The sequence below is a fragment of the Malaclemys terrapin genome, chromosome 1 (assembly GCF_027887155.1).
Source record: "Malaclemys terrapin pileata isolate rMalTer1 chromosome 1, rMalTer1.hap1, whole genome shotgun sequence".
NCBI lineage: Eukaryota > Metazoa > Chordata > Testudines > Emydidae > Malaclemys > Malaclemys terrapin.
In genome coordinates, this window is record NC_071505.1 from 11,547,585 (window position 1) to 11,569,134 (window position 21,550).

A 21,550-nucleotide genomic window follows, 5' to 3' on the forward strand; every position below is an offset into this window, starting at 1 on the left:
GTACATACATCAGAGACAATTTCTGCCCCACAGAGTTTATATTCTAGATCAGTGGTCTCCAACCTGTGGGGCATGCCCACCTGGAGGGGGAGAACAGAGGAATGTTCGAGGGGACTTGCAGCGGGGCCCAGGCCAGCCCCCATGAGGGGCGAGGAGGGAGTGCCACCTAGCACCGCTCCAGCCCCAGCTGCAGCTCCACTCCACCCCCTGTTCTGCCTCCAGCCCAGCTCCGTCCCCAGCCACAGCTCCCCTCCGCCCCCTGCTCCACCCCGAGCTTGCCGTCAGCCCAAGCGCCTCATCTGAGGAAGCCATGGCTGTGCAGTAATGGGGGAGGAGGTGTGGACAGATTCCATTACTGGTAAGGACGGGAGGGGCACAAGAGGAAAAGGTTGGGCACCACTGAGCTAAATAGACAGGACAAAAAGTATGTGAGGAAACAGAAGCACAGAAAAGGAAAGTGACTTGCCCAGGGTCGTACAGCAGCTCAGTGGCTGAGCTACCAACAGAACCCAGCTCTGGCTCTCATTCCTGTGCCCTAACCACTGCTGACACTGTCCCAATTGAGTAAGGACTGCAGAACGGGCTCCAAACTGGTGGACCTGCAAACGGTAGCTGTCACTGGACTCTGTCTCCCCACCCTACCAATCATCTGCAGTTTCAATAAAAAGTCTGTCAATGCACTTACCGGCAGCGATGTACTGCATGGAACCCAGCCGGCTTTTATGAGCGCATTAGCTGGCTGGCATATGGGACCTTACTGCCAGCCACAGAGTGAGAAACATTTTAAACAGCTGTGAATGGAAAAGCAAGGACAGCACCAGGAAAGTTGATGTTTACTTCTTCAGCACTTTTCAAGTCATTCCAGCACGCAAATCCCACTGAGCCAGATCTGGGAACTTCGCTAGCGACGCCTAGTGCGATGCGATCACCCGTGGTCGCTCTGCCTGATGCAATGATCCTTAGTAGACTATGTGTGGGTTTGCCTATGCGGAAGCACATATTTCCACCCCCATTTGGAAGGGCAGGCTCCAACTGCAGCATGTCTGTTGCCTGTCATGGCCTATTCCAGAGTCAGACGTTCCCCGACTAAAAACATCTTCCAGTTTGCTTGTTCCCTTACACACGTTCCATGTCTCTTCTGTATCAAGCCCCAGGGATGCACCAGCAAACGTGCTGAATGCTTCCAAGCAGATTGCAATATAGATCATTATATCTTGCCCACAGTCAGCCAATCTACAGGGACGATATTCTTCGCTGCCTCTTGTAAACGTGTTATGAAGTGCTGCTGCTTGCTGTTAAACAGCTGCTGCCTTGCACCCACCCCAGAGGTAGCTGCATGTGGGTGATGAGTGAAGCAATTCCATGACAGCTCTAGCTCATAAGGTATTAGGCATGGTCAGAGCTCAGAAGACCTGAAGATGTCTTGCGTAAGCGTTCTGGGTGGCAAAGACTTTGCACAATAAAAGACTCATTTTGGAGAGAAGTCAATATCACTTCAGTAGTACTTGGGCTCATCCCATCTCATGATGTACTAACTAGAGGCTTGATCCAAAGCTCACTGGAGTCTATGAAAAGACTGCCACATTGACTTCACTGGGCTTTGGGTCAGGCTCTAATAGTATTTCAGTTTCAAAACTTGCACTATCCTTACTTCCTATGTACTCTGAGCCCAATTCAAAGAGTTAATATGGACATATAAAGCCCTCTATGGTCTGGCCTCTACATGAGATGCAGCAGCTCCCCTTCATCAACATAGCTGAGATTTTGCCAACAGTCCTGAGAGTTGAACTTCCAGAGGTATCCAGATCTTGCATTCACTTCCCTGGGTGGGCTGATTTAGCCTCAATTTTATGGGCTTTGGGATGTTGTGGAAGACACATTATCCCACATCTGTCTAGTGTGAGGTTCTTGCACCTTCTTCTGAAGTAGCTCATGCTGGTCATGGTCAGAGACAGGACACTGGACTAGCTGGGTTTGATCCAGTCTGGCAGATCCTATGTTTCCAGTGGTTCACCCATATTTTCATCTAATGGGAGTGATGGAAGTGACTCTATTCTACTCTATTCTGGAGTGGGAGGCTTCTATATTGACAGACTCTATGCTGGGCACATTGTATAAAATTTCTCTATGTTCATCCTATGTTCCTGGTTGGGTAGACACATTTGTAAATCTCCAGATAAAACCAGAAAGGCTGGCAGCTGTTCACATAGTAGCTTTGGAAATCACTGAAGGCTGCAATTAGGATTAGGATTTTGCTCAGTGGCTCCTTGGCAGTTTAAGGTAGGGTTTTCTGGAGAGCAGCCACCATTCAGATTAGCACTTCACTACCAGCCGGATCGGCGGGCAGCAATCCCACTGAAAGCCGGAATCTGGCCTCCGACTCCCAGTATGCTGAGGTCTTGGAGTGCTCAAAGCCCATACCGGCCGGATCGGCGGGCAGCGATCGATCCAGCTGGGATCAATTTATGGCGATAAATTGATCCCCGAGCGCTCTCCTGCCAACTCCTGTACTCCAGCTCGGCAAGAGGCACAGGTGGAGTCAATGGGGGAGTGGCAGCAGTCGACTTACCGTAGTGACGACACCGTGGTAAGTATCTAAGTACATCGACTTCAGCTACGTTATTCACATAGCTGAAGTTGCTCAACTTAGATCGATCCCCCCCTAGTGTAGACCAGGTCAAAGAGCCTACAGCCAGTTCTTCAGCAACACAGGGAGTTTCTTTTGTGTGGGGCAGGGAAGGTGTCAAACGGTCCTGATGGTTGCTGACATTCAGAATCCACGCAATCAACAGAATCAACTTGAAACTACTCAAAAGAGGGCTGAGCGTCAAGGCATGGAGAGGCAGAGAAATGTTTATACAAGGTGCTCAGACTTTTCTAAGGACGTGACCGGTGACAAAAGCAAATCCACCTGAGGAGAACACTCAGCAAACCCAGTAAGACCTCAATCCCTGGGAACCGGGATCTCATTCTTAGCTAATTGTGACTTTCTAAAAGTTTGGTCAGAGCGCTGAACTGAAGCTTAAAAACTAAAACCACCCTGAATGGATTAGTCTGATCCTTCTGAGCTTTTTTTCCAAATGGCTGGCTATAACGTTGTGTGAGATCACACATGAGCGATGTATTTACTGCAGCGACTGTATGCCAACATAACTTAGGCTGATCCCATGTGCTAAACTTAGTGCTTCCCAATTCTTTGCCGGAATTGCATAGACCCATTTCCTTCAGACTCATACTTAACACAGCTCTTCCATGTTCTATGTTCTATCATTTCGCCTTGCAAATGAAGGGACAAAACACTTTAGGCACTTTCCTTGCCAGCATAACAACAATAGCCACCTGCTAGATCTCAAGTGCGTAAAGTATTTATATCATGTATCCTACTCTGGAATTTCTTGCCTCTGACAAATGCCCTGTCTGCCAAGTGCTGTAGGGAGAGTGACACACCCAGGACCAGATCCTCATCTGGTGTAAAGTGTCATAGCACCACTAAAGCTGATTTACACAACGTGAGGGTCTGACCCGAGTTCAAATGCTGTTAGAACCACAGCAGAAAGAAGCAATGGAGGCCTTGCTTCCCTGCTGGACTGTCACAATGGAGAAAAATGTTTCTTTCACAGAAACATTGAGAAGCTGCTGGCACTAAATGGATTTGAAGCCGTATGTTCTGTCTCTTCAAAGACACTGATACTTGGGAAAGAGAGCAAGACGGGGGGAACCGACTAGTTGGCACATAGTGAAAAGAAGAGCACAGGAGCAGAAAAAGAACTCGCACAGCGGGACCAGAAGCAAGAGGTCACCTGTAAGAGCTGCCCACCGGGGGTGAAATCCTGGTCCCATTGAAGTCAATGGGAGTTTGGGCAGCGATTTCAATGAGGCCGGGATTCCAGTCCCATGTAGTGCAGAGGATTTCAAAAGCCTGCTACGTTATTACGCAACAGAGGGTCCTGTGGCACCTTTAAGACTAACAGATGTATTGGAGCATAAGCTTTCGTGTCAATTCCCCACATCCCCCGCCCCTGCCCAGATAGGGTGACCAGACAGAAAGCGTGAAAAATTGGGACAGGTGGTGGGGGGTAATAGGCACCTATTTAAGAAAAAGCCCCAAATATCGTGACGTTCCCTATAAATTGGGACATCTGGTCACGCTACGCCTAGAACAGTCATTGTGGGGTAATTTATTTGACTACCAACACTGGCACTAACTTACTTACCAGACATACACCTAGTCTACCCAGTTATCCATAAGCAATTTGTCTTTGTCCATGCGTACCTGGGCAGGCCCTGCCTCTCTATTAGCTATTTTACAATAGACTTGCTTATATAATATATAATTATCCTATATCTTCCTTTAGAAGCCACAGCTTCAACTAAATCTAACCACCTCCCCTGAAAGCTAAAATCAAGTGCCTTTTAGTACATTGAATTACCTCCCCCAGGGCTTGTATGGCAAACCTGCAGCTAACTAAATGAACACATGAGCGTGGGCTCTAAATCGGATACAGACTAACATGGCTGCTACTCTGAAATGGGCTATTGAATGAGTGCAGGCCCAACTACATGTGTCTGCAAAAGCAGCTTTGCTAACAGACCCCTGAAATTCTGCTGCTGTGTTGTTTGGCTGAAAAACGCCTGTGTTGTCTCTTACGTTGGATGGAGAAAGCCAAAACCCATCCACCAGCCCCGCTTGCTGGAAACGGGGGATAAAGTGTTCAGCAAGCAATGTAATGCTGAACCAGGGGATTAAGGCACTGAATGACCAGCCTGCCAAGAGTCGGTGTGAACTGCCCCAGTATTGTCTTGGATTGAAGGATTAACCTTTTACCACTAAAGGGTTTTATTTTCCTCCTGACGAGGGCTAAGATTATGGGGCATTAGCATTTCTTGTTCATGCTATTATTCCAAACAGCATGGCCCGAGATTAACCCTGGGAGACCTGCTCCTAAACCCAGCCAGCTCCTTGCACTAAACAGACTCAAATCCCAGCCCCCTAGTTAGAGCAGAATTTAAAACACAAATACACCGGCTGGGGGGAAAAAGCTACTCCGAGTCTGCCCAGAGCATAGGGTCCATGGCGTCTTTCTGGAGTCCTCTCTGGATTGCCACAGAAGTAGCAAGAAGGAGCTATTTCACCGATGAGCACTTCTCTAGTAATCAGGGCTTGGCAAGGCAGGGAGAAGGGGCCGTTACAGCGAAATCCTTGATTCAATGTGCTGTGACAGTCCAGTGTTACGTGGAATTTTGGAACCACAGAGGTTTCAGAGGCACATGCTGGTACAGATCTGCCTCTTTTCAAGGGCTGCATGTAGTTAAGGCTTTGTCTAAATATCATGGTTCAAACTCTCGAGACTAGGTTTACATCTGCTAAGTTAGTGCCAGTGTTGGCAGCCAAATAAATTAACCCCAGAAGACGGCTCTGGGCTGTACCAGCAGTCAGCGGAGCTAACCAGGGAACCTGAGAAGGAGGTGGGATGGGCTGATTATATGTCACTCACCCATCTTAATTATATGTCCCAACCCCAAGCCACATTGGACATGCCTCCAACCCAGCACTGCCCCTGCAGATTCGTACCAGCTTCCGCCCTTGTGCAGATCCCCCACAACGGCATTTTAGCCTGTCTGGAAATGACGGGTGTCATTGCCTGATGGGGCATGGTTAAACCTGTGCTAGGTAAAGGTGCAGGCTCTCCATTTACTGGACCGGCCAGGGGGCTTTCAGCAGCGCTGGCCTCTCTGGCTAATCCTCTCCTAGAAGGGGAGGAGACGAGATGAGGGGAAAGGAGGCAGCTGTTGGGAGGGTCGTGGTCCTACAGATCAAACCTAGATTCTAGGCTTCCCCAGACTTTGCCCCATTCACCCTCTCTTTCCGGCGGCTGCTGCCACTTGGCAGCTGTGGGAGCGGCACTCAGCTCTCAGAGACCGGGGTGAAATCCGGACCCTATTGAAGTCAGTAGGAGATTTGCCATTGACTTCAGCGCAGAGGCAGCTTAAGATTTATTGTGGCCCTGGGCACAAAGAACATTTGGGCCCCCCACATTCCTCTCACCATGCGGCCCCACCCCCCTGCTCCTCCCCTTCCCCCCAAGGCCCCGCCCCCTAGCCTGACTGGAAGCCGGAGTCAAGCCATGGCAAGAGCTGCCCGGTGAGCCCCAGACCCTCCACCTACCCTGGGTGGCGTGCCTCAGGGGGCGGGGACATGGGCCAGGGGCTGCTCTCGGGCACCCCAGCCCCCAACCCAGGGCAGGTGGAGGGGGGCTCAGGCCAGCCCCGTGTGGGAGAAGTGGAGGGCTCAGGTGAGCAGCTCAGGCCAGCTCTGTAGGGTGGGGGCAGCGGGGCTCGGGCAAGCCCCGCGTGGCGTTCCATTTTCCCTGTAGGAAATATGCTCACCCTACCACAGCCTAGTGCTAGGGGCAAGAGGACGAGCAGGGGGTGGGGCCACAGTTCCAGCAGCGATGATCCCCCCACTTCTATACAGGCTCCGGCACTCCTACGGGGGTCCCCAAATTGCCTGGGGCCCCTGGGCCCGTGAGTTACTCCGCCACTGCTTTAGTGAGGCCTGGATTTTGCTCAGCTCTGTCATGTCTCCATCCTCTTCCTCTTCCTTCCAAATGCTGAGATGCCTCACGGGCCTCCTGGTGCCGGGGGCTTCCCACGGAATTTCCCCGTAGCCCTGGTAGCCAGGCTACCATCCTAAGTGGTCGTCATGGTAACCTCACAGCAAACCACTCTGCATCGCATAGCATCCCCTGCCTCACCTGTCTGAGCTTTGGTCCCAACATGGAGGCACTGCTGTCCAGCACGAACACAACGTTCTTCGGCAGCGGCGGGAGATCCTGGGGGGCGAAGTAATGCACGAAGTATCCGTTCAGGATCTGAGGGAGGGGGGGAAAGTCAAGGACACGTGGCAGGTCACAATATTGTCAACCACACTCATCACCAGGACACCTTTGCCCCCAGTGAAGTCAACAGTAAAGTCAGTGGGAGCAGGATTGGTCCTTAATTCTGATAGCATCTTTCGTACCCATGACGTCACTAAACACTGAGCAGAGCTAGACGCTGCTGCATGGTGCAATGGGGAATCAGAGCGGAGGCAGAAAAGAATTAAGTGGTTCTGGTTGAATGGGGAAGAGAGATTTTCAGCTGAGATTTTAAAGGAGTCAGTGGCATGGAGGGAGACAGGAAGGCTGTTCCGGTTGGCCGGAGCCAGAAAGAGGACAAGGTAGGGCTAAAGGAAGCAGGGAATGGGGGAGACAACTGAGGGCAAGGCCAGGCAGGGGTTAAAGACAAGGCAGGCGGCTTTGGACTGGCTCCTGAACAACTGGAGTTGTTTGAGGGATGGACCGGACTGAAGGGCCAGGGGCAGCAGGCAGCTCTGCCCGGCAGGAGAAGCGGATGGGGCTGTGTGGGTGGTCTCAGCTGCTGGGACAAGGCTCTCTGTGTGTCTTGCTCCCCTGTTGCCACAGCTGCAGCAGCCCCCAACCGGCAGCTACCCACCTCCGCTGGGGAGGCCGACAGTGACTCTGTGAGTGGGGAGCAGAAGGCTGCACCCCGGCAGTGCTGAGTCCCCTGCCGCACAGAGCCCCCTCCTGAACCTGGACTTTCAGTGCAACTCCAGAGCGTCTGCTTCCCCTGCTGGAAAAAGCCCAGGGGAAGTGAACAGGGCTGTGCCGAGGTCAGGAGGGGGCTGTGTCTGGCAGGGGCCCGGGTACTCACAGGGTGCAGCCTTCCCTGCTGACCCCAACCCTTCAGCATGGCCCCATTTGCTTCCCCTGGGCAGGTGGGCGCAAGACAGGCAGGGAGCTGGGTCCTGGCTGCCAAGACCACCCAACAGCTGCAAGAGAGGAAGGCTTCTTCAACTGCCAGGTGGTGAGTACCACCCTGCCCCTGGGGGTACCAAGCACCCTGCCTGCCCTGCCTCTGGCCCCTGTGAGTACCAGGCCCCCCTTCCTCTCCTGTGCCCCTGTGAGGGGGTCACACATGGGACATGAATCACCGAAGTGGGGCCTCCACAAAAAAACGTTTGGGAACATCTGGTCTAGGTGAAAGAGGATGAAGGCTTGGACATGGATTTCAAGCAGAGGTGGGAGCAAGTTGCCTCATAATAGGTGGTGCAGAACCACTTGCCATAATTCAAGGAGGACGTTGCTAAGCTGGAAAGGGTTCAGAGAAGAGCCACAAAACTGACTAAAGGCTTAGAAACAGGCCTGGTAGTGGCAGACTCCAGGACCACCATCTCTTTAGCTTAAGAAAGGGAAGGTGAAAGGGTGACTTAACAGTCTCTGAGTACCAACACAAGGAATGAATATTCAGTAATGGGCTCTTCAGTCTAGCAGGGAAAGGTCTAACACCATCCAATGGCTGGGAGTTGAAGCTAGACAAATTCAGATGGCAATGAGGCATATATTTTTGACAGTGAGGGTAATTAATCACTGGAACAATTTCCCCAGGGTTGTGGTGGATTCTCCATCACTGGCAATATTTAAATCAAGAGTGGATGTTTTGTTAAAAGCTCTGCTCTCGGAATTCTTTCGGGGCAGTTCTCTGGCCTGTGTTATGCAGGAGGTCAGGCTAGATCAGGGGTCCCCAACGCAGTGCCCACGGGTGCCATGGCGCCCGCCGGGGTGTCTAAGTGCGCCTGCGTACTGGCCGGTGGATGAGCATCCACAGAAATGACACTACTTCTTGGCGGCATTTCGGCGGTGACGCCTATTGAGGTTGCCGCTTATCAGTGGCATTTCGGCGGATGCTCGTCCGCCGCCACAGTCCTCCGTGGCTCGTCATCTGGCGCCCGCCAGACGAAAAAGGTTGGAGACCACTGGACTAGATGATCACAGTGGTCCCTTCTAGCCTCGGAATCTGTGAATCTATTTAAAAATATGCATACTTTGAAGTGCACCTGTGTGCTGAGACATTGTGCAGAGGCTGTGTGGCTGGCCACGTCCCCACTGAAGCCATCAAAATAGGACTTACGTAGGTCTTCACACGGGGTGATTTTTCAGCCTATGTGAATAGCTGGTGGAGCTAAAAGGGATATTGTTCTTTGTGTGTCTGTTTAGAGCCACCAACCATAGCCATCTGCGTTCTGTTCACTAAATCTGTCATTTACTAATAGCTGCAGTTTGGCTTATGTGAAAAATTGCTAGGTATGTGGGTAGAGCTGCCGGGTGACTTCAATTTGACTGTTTTCTTACATATAATTTTTCCATTGTCCCCTTTCATGTGAATCTTTAACGCTAAAAGATTAAAGTGCATGCTTGGGCTCTGAGTTTTAGTTATCTATCATGTGGGATTTAACTAGTTCCCTGCGAGGACAGATGTTTTTATGTAGTAGTGAGAGTTCCCTTGTGTTGCTGTTGCATATCAGTGGTGTATGAAGAACACATACTCTGTGACAAGAGAAGCCAACGTGTGGTCCAATGAGCAGTGTAATGACTGCGCTCATCTTGATCATAGAGGTGTGGTTCTGGTAGACTACAAAGGCACGCAATGATCTGGTAGGAAGCTACTCAGCTAAAGATGGAGTATCACATACAGGGACTAGTTGCCTCCCCTGAGTCACATTCAAGATAAGGGGTGTCAGTGTTGCCAGCTCTGAGGATTGGCTCACAAGTCTCCCAATAGCCGTTGTTTCTTAAAGGCTCAACTGCCAGAATCAGACTGCATTCGAATCTCAGTTTTCATGTCTTTTGAAAAAAGTAAGCTTCTAGCCTGTGAGCAAGGACACTCTAGAGCAGGGGTCGGCAACCTTTCAGAAGTGGTGTGCCGAGTCTTCATTTATTCACTCTAATTTAAGGTTTCGCGTGCCAGTCATACATTTTAACGTTTTTAGAAGGTCTCTTTCTATAAGTCTATAATATATAACTAAACTATTGTTGTATGTAAAGTAAATAAGGTTTTTAAAAATGCTTAAGAAGTTTCATTTAAAACTAAATTAAAATGCAGAGCCCCCCAGACCGGTGGCCAGGACCCGGGCAGTGTGAGTGCCACTGAAAATCAGCTCGTGTGCCGCCTTCGGCACGCGTGCCATAGGTTGCCTACCCCTGCTCTAGAGGCTGGGAAACAAAAAGGCAACAAAAGAGAACCCAACATTTGTTATTTAAAAGATATAATCTCATGATTTTTAAGCCAGTCTTGTGATTTTTTGGGGGAAGGGGATATTAATCATCGGTGGGGTTGGCAGTATGAGGGTGGCTGCAATCTGGTCAATGTTACACCACTTAGAAGTGGCCGTTAGGCTCCTACGAGCTGCAGAAATGACCCTCAATTGGGGAAAATTTGTTATGGAACGTGGGCATCCAACACTGTTCAGCTACCTCTGGCATAGTGGATAGCACAAGGAAGGTGAGGCATGCATACTGTACCTGCACATCCCCGACATTCAGCTCCCTGTTGACATCATATCGAATGATAAAATCCCCCAGAATGCCATTGCGGGCAATCTGGGTTTGTTGTACAACACTGGGACTGAAGGTCACTTTGGCTAACGTTTTCGTCTGGCCGATCACGGTAGATGGAGGCGGGGAGATGTCATCTGGTAGGGAAAACACAACCAGCGATATTACAGCTTTTCTATTTATGTCGGACAGATTCACCATGACTCAGCGCAGTTCACGGGGAATTACCATGCCATGAGGTGTATTGAGCATTAGTGACTGTTCCAAGGAAGAATAAAATAGCTACAATAAAATAGGAATGACCCTTTCCCCTCGCAACTCTAACTGCACCCAGCCCTGAAACCTTATGGGGGGATGGACAGATTTAGTTAACTTCCCAGCCTTGACATTATTTTTGGGGGTGATCTTAAACCTGAAGATTGGGTCTTCTCTGATTGACTGTTAAAGTACTCTTACCACGTTTTTTAAGAGAAGACGTTTGTCCCCAGGTCGTGGGCTAATGCCTTGCTGAGTGGGGCAGTTCTTTGCTTCCCTCTCTTAAAGGTAGCTGCATTTCAGTGAGATTGTACCTGTATAGTTCCAAAGTACCCCAGCACCCTGCTATATGAATTGCAGATTGGTCAGAGTTTGGATCCAGTCTTGCATTTCCCCAAAATTCGGGTGTACCTACATCCATTTTTAGTACATGTTGAAAACTCGGTGAAGTTCTCAGCTGAGGTCAATTGGTGTAGGTCCGCTGTTGTCAACCGGAGGTACTTATATGGCCATCATTACAATAGTATTTGAGCTCTTGCAATGTTTATTCTACCCCCCCCAATTGCAGGGAACTGCCATTGTGCCCATTTTACAGATGAGAAACTGAGGCACAGAGAGGCCAAGTGTCTTGCCCAGGCTCACACAGGTAGTTTGTGACTGAGCAGAGAATTGAATCTGATCTCCCAAGTCCCAGGCTAGCACTTTAACCATGGGATCATCCTTCCTCTCTTACTGGCTGCTCCTGGAAGTGGAAGCACTGGGAGACATCCGCATGCAGGGAAAGCAGTGAACTTGTCCAATGGAAGAGGAAGGTCTCCCTTAGAACACTGAGAAAGTGCCCCTATTGCTCTCCATCTCATTCAGGAGCAACACGGACAGGTACCTCCATTCAGCCAACAGGGCCTGCCATGGAACAGCAAGAGGGAGCAGTAAAGGGCAGAGTAATGGAGGCAGGGAAGGGTTTCCTTTTAAGCTTCAAGAGGGTCTAGGAGGAATTTCTCTGATGCTCAGCTGGTGTAATCAGCATCGCTCCATGAGATCAATAGGGCGACCCTGAGCAATGCCAGCTGCGGATCAAGCACCTCCCTCTACACTTACAGGAATCTAACGCAGGGTTTCCAGAATCTAAAACAAACCCAGAAGCATTTCAAGACACCAGGGGTGAAATCCTGGCCCCGGGTCACCTCCTCTTTGAAGAAGATGCTTCCTGTCCACCTGTCCTGTTGAACCGGATTTGTGAAACTCAGGATACATCTACACTGGAATAAAAGACCTGAGGCATGGCCACGGCCGGCCTGGGTTAGCTGATTCAGGTTCCTGGGGCTCAGGCTGTGGGGATAAAAATTGCTGCATAGACGTTCGGGCTCAGGCTGGATCCCAGGCTCCGGGACCCTTCACCCTCGTGGCAATTTGACAGTCCCGCAGCCTGTGCGTCACGAACCCGAGTCAGCGGAGGTGGGCTAGCCGCGGGCATTTAGTTGCAGTGTAGACACACCCTAAGAGGACACTATGATGCAAATGAGGAAGTGTTAAAACTATTTAACAATTAGTCTTAATGGGTTTATAAGAGAATTACCCAGAGTCGTGACTTTGGGTACGTCTATACTTACCTCCAGGTTCGGCGGTAAGCAATCGATCTTCTGGGATCGATTTATCGCGTCTTGTCTAGACGCGATAAATCGATCCCGGAAGTGCTCGCCGTCGACGCCGGTACTCCTGCTCCGCGAGAGGAGTACGCGGAGTCGACGGGGGAGCCTGCCTGCCGCGTGTGGACCCACGGTAAGTACTTTGTAGTTCGAACTAGGGTATTTCGACTTCAGCTACGTTATTCACATAGCTGAAGATGCGTATCTTAGTTCGAACTAGGGGGTTAGTGTGGACCAGCCCTTTGACTGTTTGGTGCTATGTACACTCTAGATTTCTCCAGCCCCAGAAGAAAGCAAGAGGAGTCATAAATCAATATCTCTTCTATTGGATTTTATCTCAGTGTTGATCCCATTTGACTCATAAGGCTGCTCTGTAATGTGATGAATTGATTAGAGTAACATACACTCCTCAGATACAGTGTACCAGGTGTGCTGGGATTGGCGCTTCTTTTCATCCATCTTTTCTCTCTTCAAAGCTCTTGGTTAACTGACAACATGCGGGAACTGTCCAGAATTCATAACACTGTGTTAAAAGAACATTTGCATTTTCTGATTTACCTGGAGAGCTTCACCTTCGCCTCCCTGGGTTTTATCAGAGTTTGACAGGCAGACCTAGCAATTAGTGAAATTGCATTGCCAGGTAGGCTGATATATTTCATAGATTCCATGGCCAGAAGGGACCATTGTGATCATCTAGTCTGACCTCCTGTAGGCCAGAGAATTTCCCTGAAATAATTCCCAGAGCAGATCTTTAGAAAAACATCCAATCTTGATTTAAAAATGGTCAGTGATGGAGCATCCACCACGACCCTGAATAAATTGCTCCAATAGGTAATTACTCTCACTGTTACAAATTTTACACCTTATTTCCAGTCTGAATTTGTCTAGTTTTACCTTCCAGCCATTGGATCATGTTACATCTTTCTCTGCTGGATTGAAGAGCCCATTATCAAATATTTATTCCCCATGTAAATACTTCATGGACTGTAATCGAGTCATCATCTCTTTGTTAAGCTAAAGAAATTGAGCTCTTTGAGTCTATCACTATAAGGTATGTCTTCTAATCCTTTAATTATTCTCACGGCTTTCCCCTGATCCCTTTGCAATTTGTCTGGTGCCGATTGTGGGCACCAGAAATGGACACAGGATTCTAGCAGCGGTCATACCAGTGCCAAATACAGAGGTGAAAAAACCTCTCTACCCCTACTTCAGTGTTAGTAAAATGCTCCAGATCACACTGGAAATGGAAGCACCCTCTTTGTTCTCATCATATATCACAGGCAGTGGTTATGCAAGCTTCCCCTATGTGCTTCCCTCAAACAGAAATTTCAGGGGGCTCTTACCTGGACACAGGTAAGTACACCACCTGGTGAATCTAGGGATATGGATTCTAGCTCCAGCCTTGCCACAAGCTTCCTGTATAGGCAAGTCAGATAGCCTCTCTGTGCCTCACTTTCCCCATCTGTTAAATGAGGATCATGACACCTAATCACTTTTGTAAAGTGCTTTGAGATCAAGAAGTGCTAGGTACGGCTTTGCAATTATCCAGCACCTTTCATCATCTCAAAGCACTTCACAAAGGTGGGTAAGTGTTATCCTCATTGTACAGATCATGACACACATTAGAGACCAGGAGAGAGGGGTTAGCTGTCTTTGCCAAGGTCACCTAGAGAGTCACCAACTGGGGCAGGAATGACCAAGGAAGTGGCTTGGACTCTGCCTAGTCAATCTTTGTCCTTTCCACCGAGATCTCCAACAAACTAGCTAGTGCCCGTCGTGACGTGGAGACATGTCAAAATAAAATAGACATTAGCAAATACTGCCTGCTCCTTACTACCCTGGCCTCCATTTGAACTAGTGACCTAGAGGGGAAAGTCTGAGGTTATACTTAGGCGACCCCCAGTTTGAGAACCCCTGGTCTAATTTGACCTGCAGAACGAACGGCTTGCACGAGCCAAATGTTTGAGCTTCCACCTGCCTGGTTCATGCCACAGTGAGCTGGGCACGAAGACAAATTGTTAGATTAACCCCCAGAATTCAACTGTCAGTGCAAATCGGGCCAACAAAAGCAAAACCGCCCCTGCTAAAATTGACCCCTTAACATCTGTCTTCATTTGATGTTACAGAGTGAAGTGCCCAAGCAATGAAGTGTAGAGGTGAGGCCAAATTCAAACTTGATCAGAGCTTGGGAGAGGCCAGATACAGCGCTCCAACCCAGAGCTCATCCAGAGCTTTAAAATGGGAGCGTCTAGGGAGGTGGAAGGAGAGCGGGGTAAAGCAAAGCCTCCCTGCAGTTCCAGGTTTTGAGCACCAGCTGTAAAATGGAAAGAAAACAGGGGTAACTACCACAGGGTCGGGTTTTACCTGGGAATGTGGGGTTACTGTACATGGCAGGCAAAACATTCTCACCAAACTGCTTCATGGGGAGAGAAGGGCACCAGATGTGGATGAGATGGGGCCTCAGCAGAAGGAATAGGGAATTCTGGGTTTAGACGTCATGTGGAAAGTGGCTATGTTTTGAGGTCATCTGAAAGAGCGGGAATTCCTGGCCTCAGCTTCTGCTGCACTGTTTTATCTGTGCTACAGTGGCACAAAGGGAGCAGACACCTGTCCAGCTCAGGAAATCATTTCCCCAAACTCATGTGCTCTCTGGCTTCCTTTTGGAAAAAAAAAACATAAACCCAGCTGGTTTGTATGTCTGTGAGCCTGCTTACAAAGGAAACATACTAGCGAGACCTGGCTTCACTCTGTCAGTCAGAGAGGAAACCTAATCGGAATTCCCAAACAGCCTCTATCTTTATAACAAACCAAACCTAGGCCCTCTATCAAACTGTGGAGAAGTCTGGAGCTGAGTCTGACCTTTGTGGCTCAGATCCGTAGCCAGAAATACAACGTTCACCATTGCCACTGCAACAACAAAGACTGTTGTGCTACTTCACAAATGTGACAGTGGGGACTCTTGTCCTTCCTCAGCAGAGAGCACCTCTTCTCTGCGTGCCTTTAAGTCCCATCTGCATCCTGCTTTAAGTGCTTTATGGACACACGAGGATCTTGTTACGTCTGGAACCGCAGAGCCAGTGCACATCTAGCCAGGTGACAGGAATTTGACTCTTCCGAATGCATCCTGAAGATGCATCCTGAAGCATTCGGCACTTCAGAGATGTCTGAGGTTAATCCCTGACTGGGTGATGGCCAGATACGTTTTGATTGCTAGATCTATCTGGAAAATGTTCATTCATTTCGTTCGTGCTCATAGTGCCAATCACTACAGGAGGTAGGCATTTCACTCACAAACATTCAATACCCAGACATTGCTGGTGGGGTTCAAATATTTCTGGTCATGGTTACAGAGGCAGAAGGAACCCAGCTTGATTTCATACCCATGCTAAATCTTCAGGGTCAGCATTTGGTGGGGGGAAGGTAGAAGCTTCTCTTTGATTTGCAAGCTATGGCAGTTTGAATCACTGAGAATAAATCAGGAACCCCTGTGTCTCAGGGCAAAATGTTCAGAAAGTACCTAAATGGCTTGGAAGCCTAAGTCACTTTGGAAAACGGAACTTGTGTGCTTCTGAAAATGTTACTCTCATTCACATTTATTCTGCTAATTTGGCCTTTCATTCAAGGATCTCAAAGCACTTTTTAAATGTTAATCAATACCTATGCGAGAAATCCTGTAGGCCTCATTGTAGCTGTTTTACGGGTGGGGACAGCCAAGCAGAGAGCCTACATGACTTGCTCAAGTTTAGAGAGGGCCAGATTGCCCCCTCTTTACACTGAGCCACATCTCATCCCGGAGGTAAGCTTACTGGTTTCAACATTGCCACTGGAGGAGTGAGGCACCGCTCAACATGAATAAGGGTGACAATCTAGATCACAAAAGTGAATGAGTAGCAAATGTATGAATAAAATCCAGGAGTCCTGAGTTCCAGTCCCCTCCTCTGGTCATGCCATTGAAAGTGATATCTCACTTACATAGACTTTAATGGCCAGAGAAGACTTTTATAACAAGAGAACTGGATGGGTCCAACTTTCCTATTAAATGTTCTAAACCCCTTGCTATGTTGCACAGAACGTTTGGTGCTCACAGAGTCACATTTGGATAGGCCGCTCCAATACTGAGTTTTTCCATGTATCATTTCAATACAGGAGCATGCGTGCTCGAACAGACAAAGGGTGTGTCTGCTCAGTTATCCTGTCTCCGGCCTTGATCAATGCCAGATGCTCTGGAGGAAAGCGTAACACCAGAAATGCATCTCACCATGCACTACTACCCCAAGGGGAAACATCCTTTCCTCACCTCAGCTAAGCTCAATCAAGGGGACCGACAACCTTTGTCATTTTCCCCTACTGACAGTGGCTGCAGATGCTCTGCCTGATCCGAGGCTCACTGAACTCACTGGGCAACAGCAGCATTCAGGCCCAATCCTCGGGCCTCAGCTTTGATAGGAATAGGACTGAGACTTTTGTTTTATTCCATATTCACCCGTTTCAGGCCAGATCCTCACACAGTGTAAATCACGGAATTCACTGGAGCCATATTGATTTACACCTGCTGAGGATCTGACCCTACTGTCACAGACCGGGACGTAGATGGTCAGACCTAGTGGTCAGAGCAAGATTCAGGTCAGCAACAGAGACAAAGGTGGGGGTTGAGCCAAGGGTCAGAGCAGAGGCAGGCATCAAGCCAAGAGGCAGAGCCAGAATCAGTAGCCAAGAGTGGGGCGTAGGAGCAGGGATCTGGAATAAGGCAGGAGAGCAGGAACCAGGAGCAGGACAGGAAGGCATGAATTAGGAACAAAACAGGGCTTGGGAGTCAGGCTAACAGGAAGGGTCCAACGGAGCAGCCAACCAGGGATTCACCTAGTTGTTCAGACAACTACCCGTGCTTCCTTCTGGCTCAAGTAGTGAATCTGAGCCAATCAGAGAGGCCGGACATCTCCTCCAATTGGAAGCTTTGTGGCCAGTGCCTCTTGTGAGCAAGGAGACGCCAGCCCATGCTCCCTGCTGGTACCAGCGAGACGCCAGGAGGCAGCTGTGGTCTGGGGATCCCCAGACCTGGGTTTGAGACCCAGGATCCTTCAGGCTCATATCCAAGTGCAAGACCACCTCCCGCTTGATGTTAGCCTGGAGTTTTTGCTACCGTGCAGTGGCTTCCAGGCAAAGTCATAGCATCCTATGGTCCATGCTGCCCATTTGCAAAAAAAACAATAGGCTCTGAGCAGCCTATGGGGCAACGCTAGATCCCCAGCATTGCACCTGCTCTCTGCTGCTTTGGCAAAAGACCGTCATTTCCCGTGTTCTGAAAGGCAGGATTTCCTGTCTGCTTTGGTCCGCTTGGATGGAAACACAAGTTACTTCAGCAGTTCCCAGGAGATCCGGAGCCAGGAAGGAGGCTTCTCAGATGCTGAACGTCGCATCTGATTCAAAGCCTGATTCAAAGCCCATCCAAGTCATTTGAAAGACTCCCATTGACTTTAGTGGGCTTTGGATCAGGCCCTAATTTCGATAGGAGTCAAAGTTTTCTTTAGCCGTTTAGACGTGCACGTACACATATGCTGGCTCAAAGCCACAAAAGCCAGGGACCTCTGAAGGCAGGCTGAATTCCCACCGTTATAGCTCCTCAAAATCCTTAATGGTCATTGCCATTATACTGCATCCCCGCCCTATCGGGGCTGGAGACTGCCAAATAGTTAGAGAGTCGAAATGCAGAAAGCAGCTACCTAGCACTGAACTGCAGCCACCTCTGGGGCGGAATGTGCCAACCACACTGCACCACAGTGGCTCAGAGGGGAAGTAAGGAATAATGTTTCTAAATGAAATGGCACTGAAATATGAAACCCACACTGGCATATGGCCAAGCCACAAGGGTTCAGACCGCTCCCTACCTTGTGAGAAGTGCCCTATGGTCTTCAATGGTTGTGTAAGGTCCAGGCCTCAGTTTTATGACTCCACCAAAAGGTGGCTCCCTCCGCAGCTCAGTGTCACCTAATGCAACACGGGGATACTGATTTATGGCCGATTCTGAGGGAAGAGTGTAGTCTACTGAACAATCAACACCATCAGCAGCCTGGGATTTCACTGGAGATCTTCCATCTCATCTACAGTGACCAGATGTCCCAATTTTATAGGGACAGTCCCGTTTTTTGGGTCTTTTTCTTATATAGGATCCTATTATCCCCCACCCATTGTCCCGATTTTTCACACCTAATCCCATCCATGTGTAACCCATGCCTGCTGGGGTGGCACTCTGTCTCCCTCTAGTGGTGACAAGACCAGCTAAAGATTGATGAGCCTGCTACAGGCTTGGTTAAGAGAAAGGTGTCTTTTAGCTCAGACAGTAGACGAGGCTCGCGCATTAGATCCCAGGTTCGATCCCGGCTGCCGACGACCAGGATCTGTCGGCATTACACATGTACTAACCAGGCCCAGCCCAGTTCCCAAGAGGCAACGCAATCACCGCTGTAGGCCACACACTCTATTCACCTACGACTTTCTTGACGCCTCTTTGCTTGCTGTTGTGGAGCGGCAGCACCTCCAGAGAACGGATGCCCGAGTTCTCTAGGATGTTCACCTCCACGCGTAACCTGCCCACGAGCTGCTGGGGCCGGATGCTGACAGAATACTCATACTTTCCCAGGCGCCTTTGCAAGAGCTCTTCGTAATGCAGCGTGAAGATGGCGTGGGTTTTGCGTGGAATAGTCCCAGAGGCTTTGAAAGTCTCCATTCCAGTCTCCCTGCAAGGGAAATTCAAAGAGACCTTCACATGCTGGTTTTACATCGTCAGCCACACCCTGAAGTTAACGGTTTCCTGAGGCTGGGTCCCTTGTGTCAGCAGCTAGTGTTCCCCGTTAAATGAGGATGCAAAGACAGGCAACGGAAATACTCAGGGGTACATAAACAGCAGGCTTCCAGAGGAAGAGAGATTTCAAAAGGCTCTTATTACTACCCTTGGATAGGAGGCTGACAGATGCTGAAGTTCAGAGCAGAGAGAGGGAGAATAAGGGTGGTCCAGTGGTTAGAAAACTAGGCTGGGACTCATGAGACCCCATGTCAATTCCCTGCTTTGTCACAGACTTCCTGTGTGACCTTCAGCAAGTCACTTAGCCTCTCTGTACCTCATCTGTAAAATGGGAATAACAGCACAGTCCTGCTTCCAAAGGCTGTTGTGAGATGTTCAGGTCCAATGGTAGTGGGGGCTGTGTAAGTCCCTATGTTAGACTAGATCTATCTCAGGCCCTATCACAGGGAAATAAAAAGGCCTCATAGACTCATAGACTTTAAGGTCAGAAGGGACCATTATGATCATCTGGTCTGACCCCCTGCATGCTGCAGGCCACAAAACCTTCCCTACCCCTTCCCTTGACTCTGCTGTTGAAGTCCCCAAATCCTGTGTTTTAGTGACTTCAATTGGCAGAGAACCCTCCTGCTAGCGATCCCTGCCCCATGCTGCGGAGGAAGGAAGGAAATACCTCTTAATGGTATAAAGGGGTAACATCAGAATTCTGCCCAAAATGACAGCCAGAGGAAACAATACTCACCCACCATCTGTGGGACTAGAATGTTTATTGTCCCTCTCTTTATCCTCATTGCTGGTTTTCTTTACTTTTGCAGTGACTTCCCCGAGGTAAATCCTGTCTCCGATGATCCTGTAGGGTTAAGAGACGTCAGCCTTACAGATCCACAGTCACGGAGACAAATCCGGACGTGGGGCTCGTCCTAGCGCACTGACAATGTCTGGGCATGTTTTTGTGCTGGGCATAGGCTAACGGGCCAAGTGCTCTGTGGGCATAACTCCACTAAAGCCAACCAGGTTATGGCCTCAGAGAATCCCACCCAGCAGCTGTCAGCCCGGGGCACAGGGACTGCAGCTGTCAAAGGCAGCAACAGCAGATGCAAGCAACATAGTGTCTACATGGACACTGCATCGACCCAACTACGCCGATCTAAGCACTATGCCTCTCGGGGAGGTGGAGTTATTAGGTCTGCGTAGCGGGCGAGTTAAATCAGTGGGAGGACACTGTAGTGTAGACGCTTACACAGGTCAATGTAAGCTGCCTCATGTCGACCTAACTCTGTTGTGTAGACCAGGCCTTACTGTTTCCTCTTCACATCTATGATTTTTCTATCAAATAAAACTTTTTGTTTATTTTTATCCCCAGCAGGTCTCTACTGTGCAAACTGCGAGGAGTATGTGTGCCACAGTGTAGTGATAATTGGGGGCAGATTTCACTCGTTTGGGGGTGACAAACCAGAAAGGAAAAGTCCGAGTGTCAGGTAGTTAAGCCCTCAGGGAGATGGATTGGGGGGGGACTCGAGACCAGAAGGGGTAGCTGAAATCACGCTGCAAGGAGTAACTAGGGTGGTGGAAACCAGGGTCGAGGCCTTTATGCTTGTAGGCTGTAGCAGCATAGCACAATGGCACCCCACGTTACAAAGGAGGCGGTGATAGAACCCCTTACTCGTCTGGGTAGTCCCCAAACGTCAGTTACCATCCCTTTTCTGCAGCTCAGCGTGTCATTCCAAGTGAATAAAGGACAACAGTAGGGAAAGCAGGGGACAAAGCTATTTACAAGGGACACCTACCTCCAGCATTTTATTCATGGCAACAAATACTACCTTTGTATCAGTGTATATCAGTCTCTGTTTTGCTATTGCTTGCAAACAGACTTCCATCTCATAGGGCTTGTCTACACTACCGCACAGGGTCGATCTAAGATACGCAACTTCAGCTACGTGAATAGCGTAGCTGAAGTCAACGTACTTAGATATACTTACCGTGGTGTCTTCACTGCGGTAAGTCAACAGCTGACACTCTCCCGTCAACTCCACTTGCGCTCCTCGTTCTGGTGGAGTACCGGAGTCGACGGAAGAGTGCTCAGTGGTTGATTTATCTTATCTATACTAGTTGATTTATTGCATCTATACTAGACGCGATAAATCAACCCCTGCTGGATCGATCACTGCCCACCAATCTGATATGACTAAGATCAGAAGGGATCATCATGATCATCTGGTTTGACCTCCTGCACATTGCAGGCCACAGAATCTCACCCACCCACTCCTGTAATAGACCCCTACCTCTGGCTAAGCTACTGAAGTCCTCAAATCATGATTTAAAGGCTTCAAATTACAGATCTAATCTGTCAGGGTTCCCACCCACTCTGAACTCTGGGGTACAGATGTGGGGACCCTCATGAAAGACCCCCTAAGTTTATATTCCACCAGCTTAGGTTAAAAACTTCCCCAAGGCACAAA

The 21,550-nt window shown here is 49.3% G+C and overlaps 1 protein-coding gene across 1 annotated transcript in view; it reads right to left on the reverse strand.

The window, feature by feature from the left end:
- The window catches only part of ITIH5 (inter-alpha-trypsin inhibitor heavy chain 5), a 62,442-nt gene that overhangs the window by 28,558 nt on the left and 12,334 nt on the right, over positions 1–21,550 (reverse strand). Inside the window, exons 4-7 of the mRNA XM_054016161.1 lie at positions 19,834–19,941; positions 18,779–19,029; positions 10,362–10,531; positions 6,756–6,872 (exon numbers count right to left, since the gene is read on the reverse strand). Of these exons, the coding sequence (XP_053872136.1) occupies positions 6,756–6,872; positions 10,362–10,531; positions 18,779–19,029; positions 19,834–19,941 (646 nt within the window). The remainder of the gene's footprint in view (positions 1–6,755; positions 6,873–10,361; positions 10,532–18,778; positions 19,030–19,833; positions 19,942–21,550) is intronic.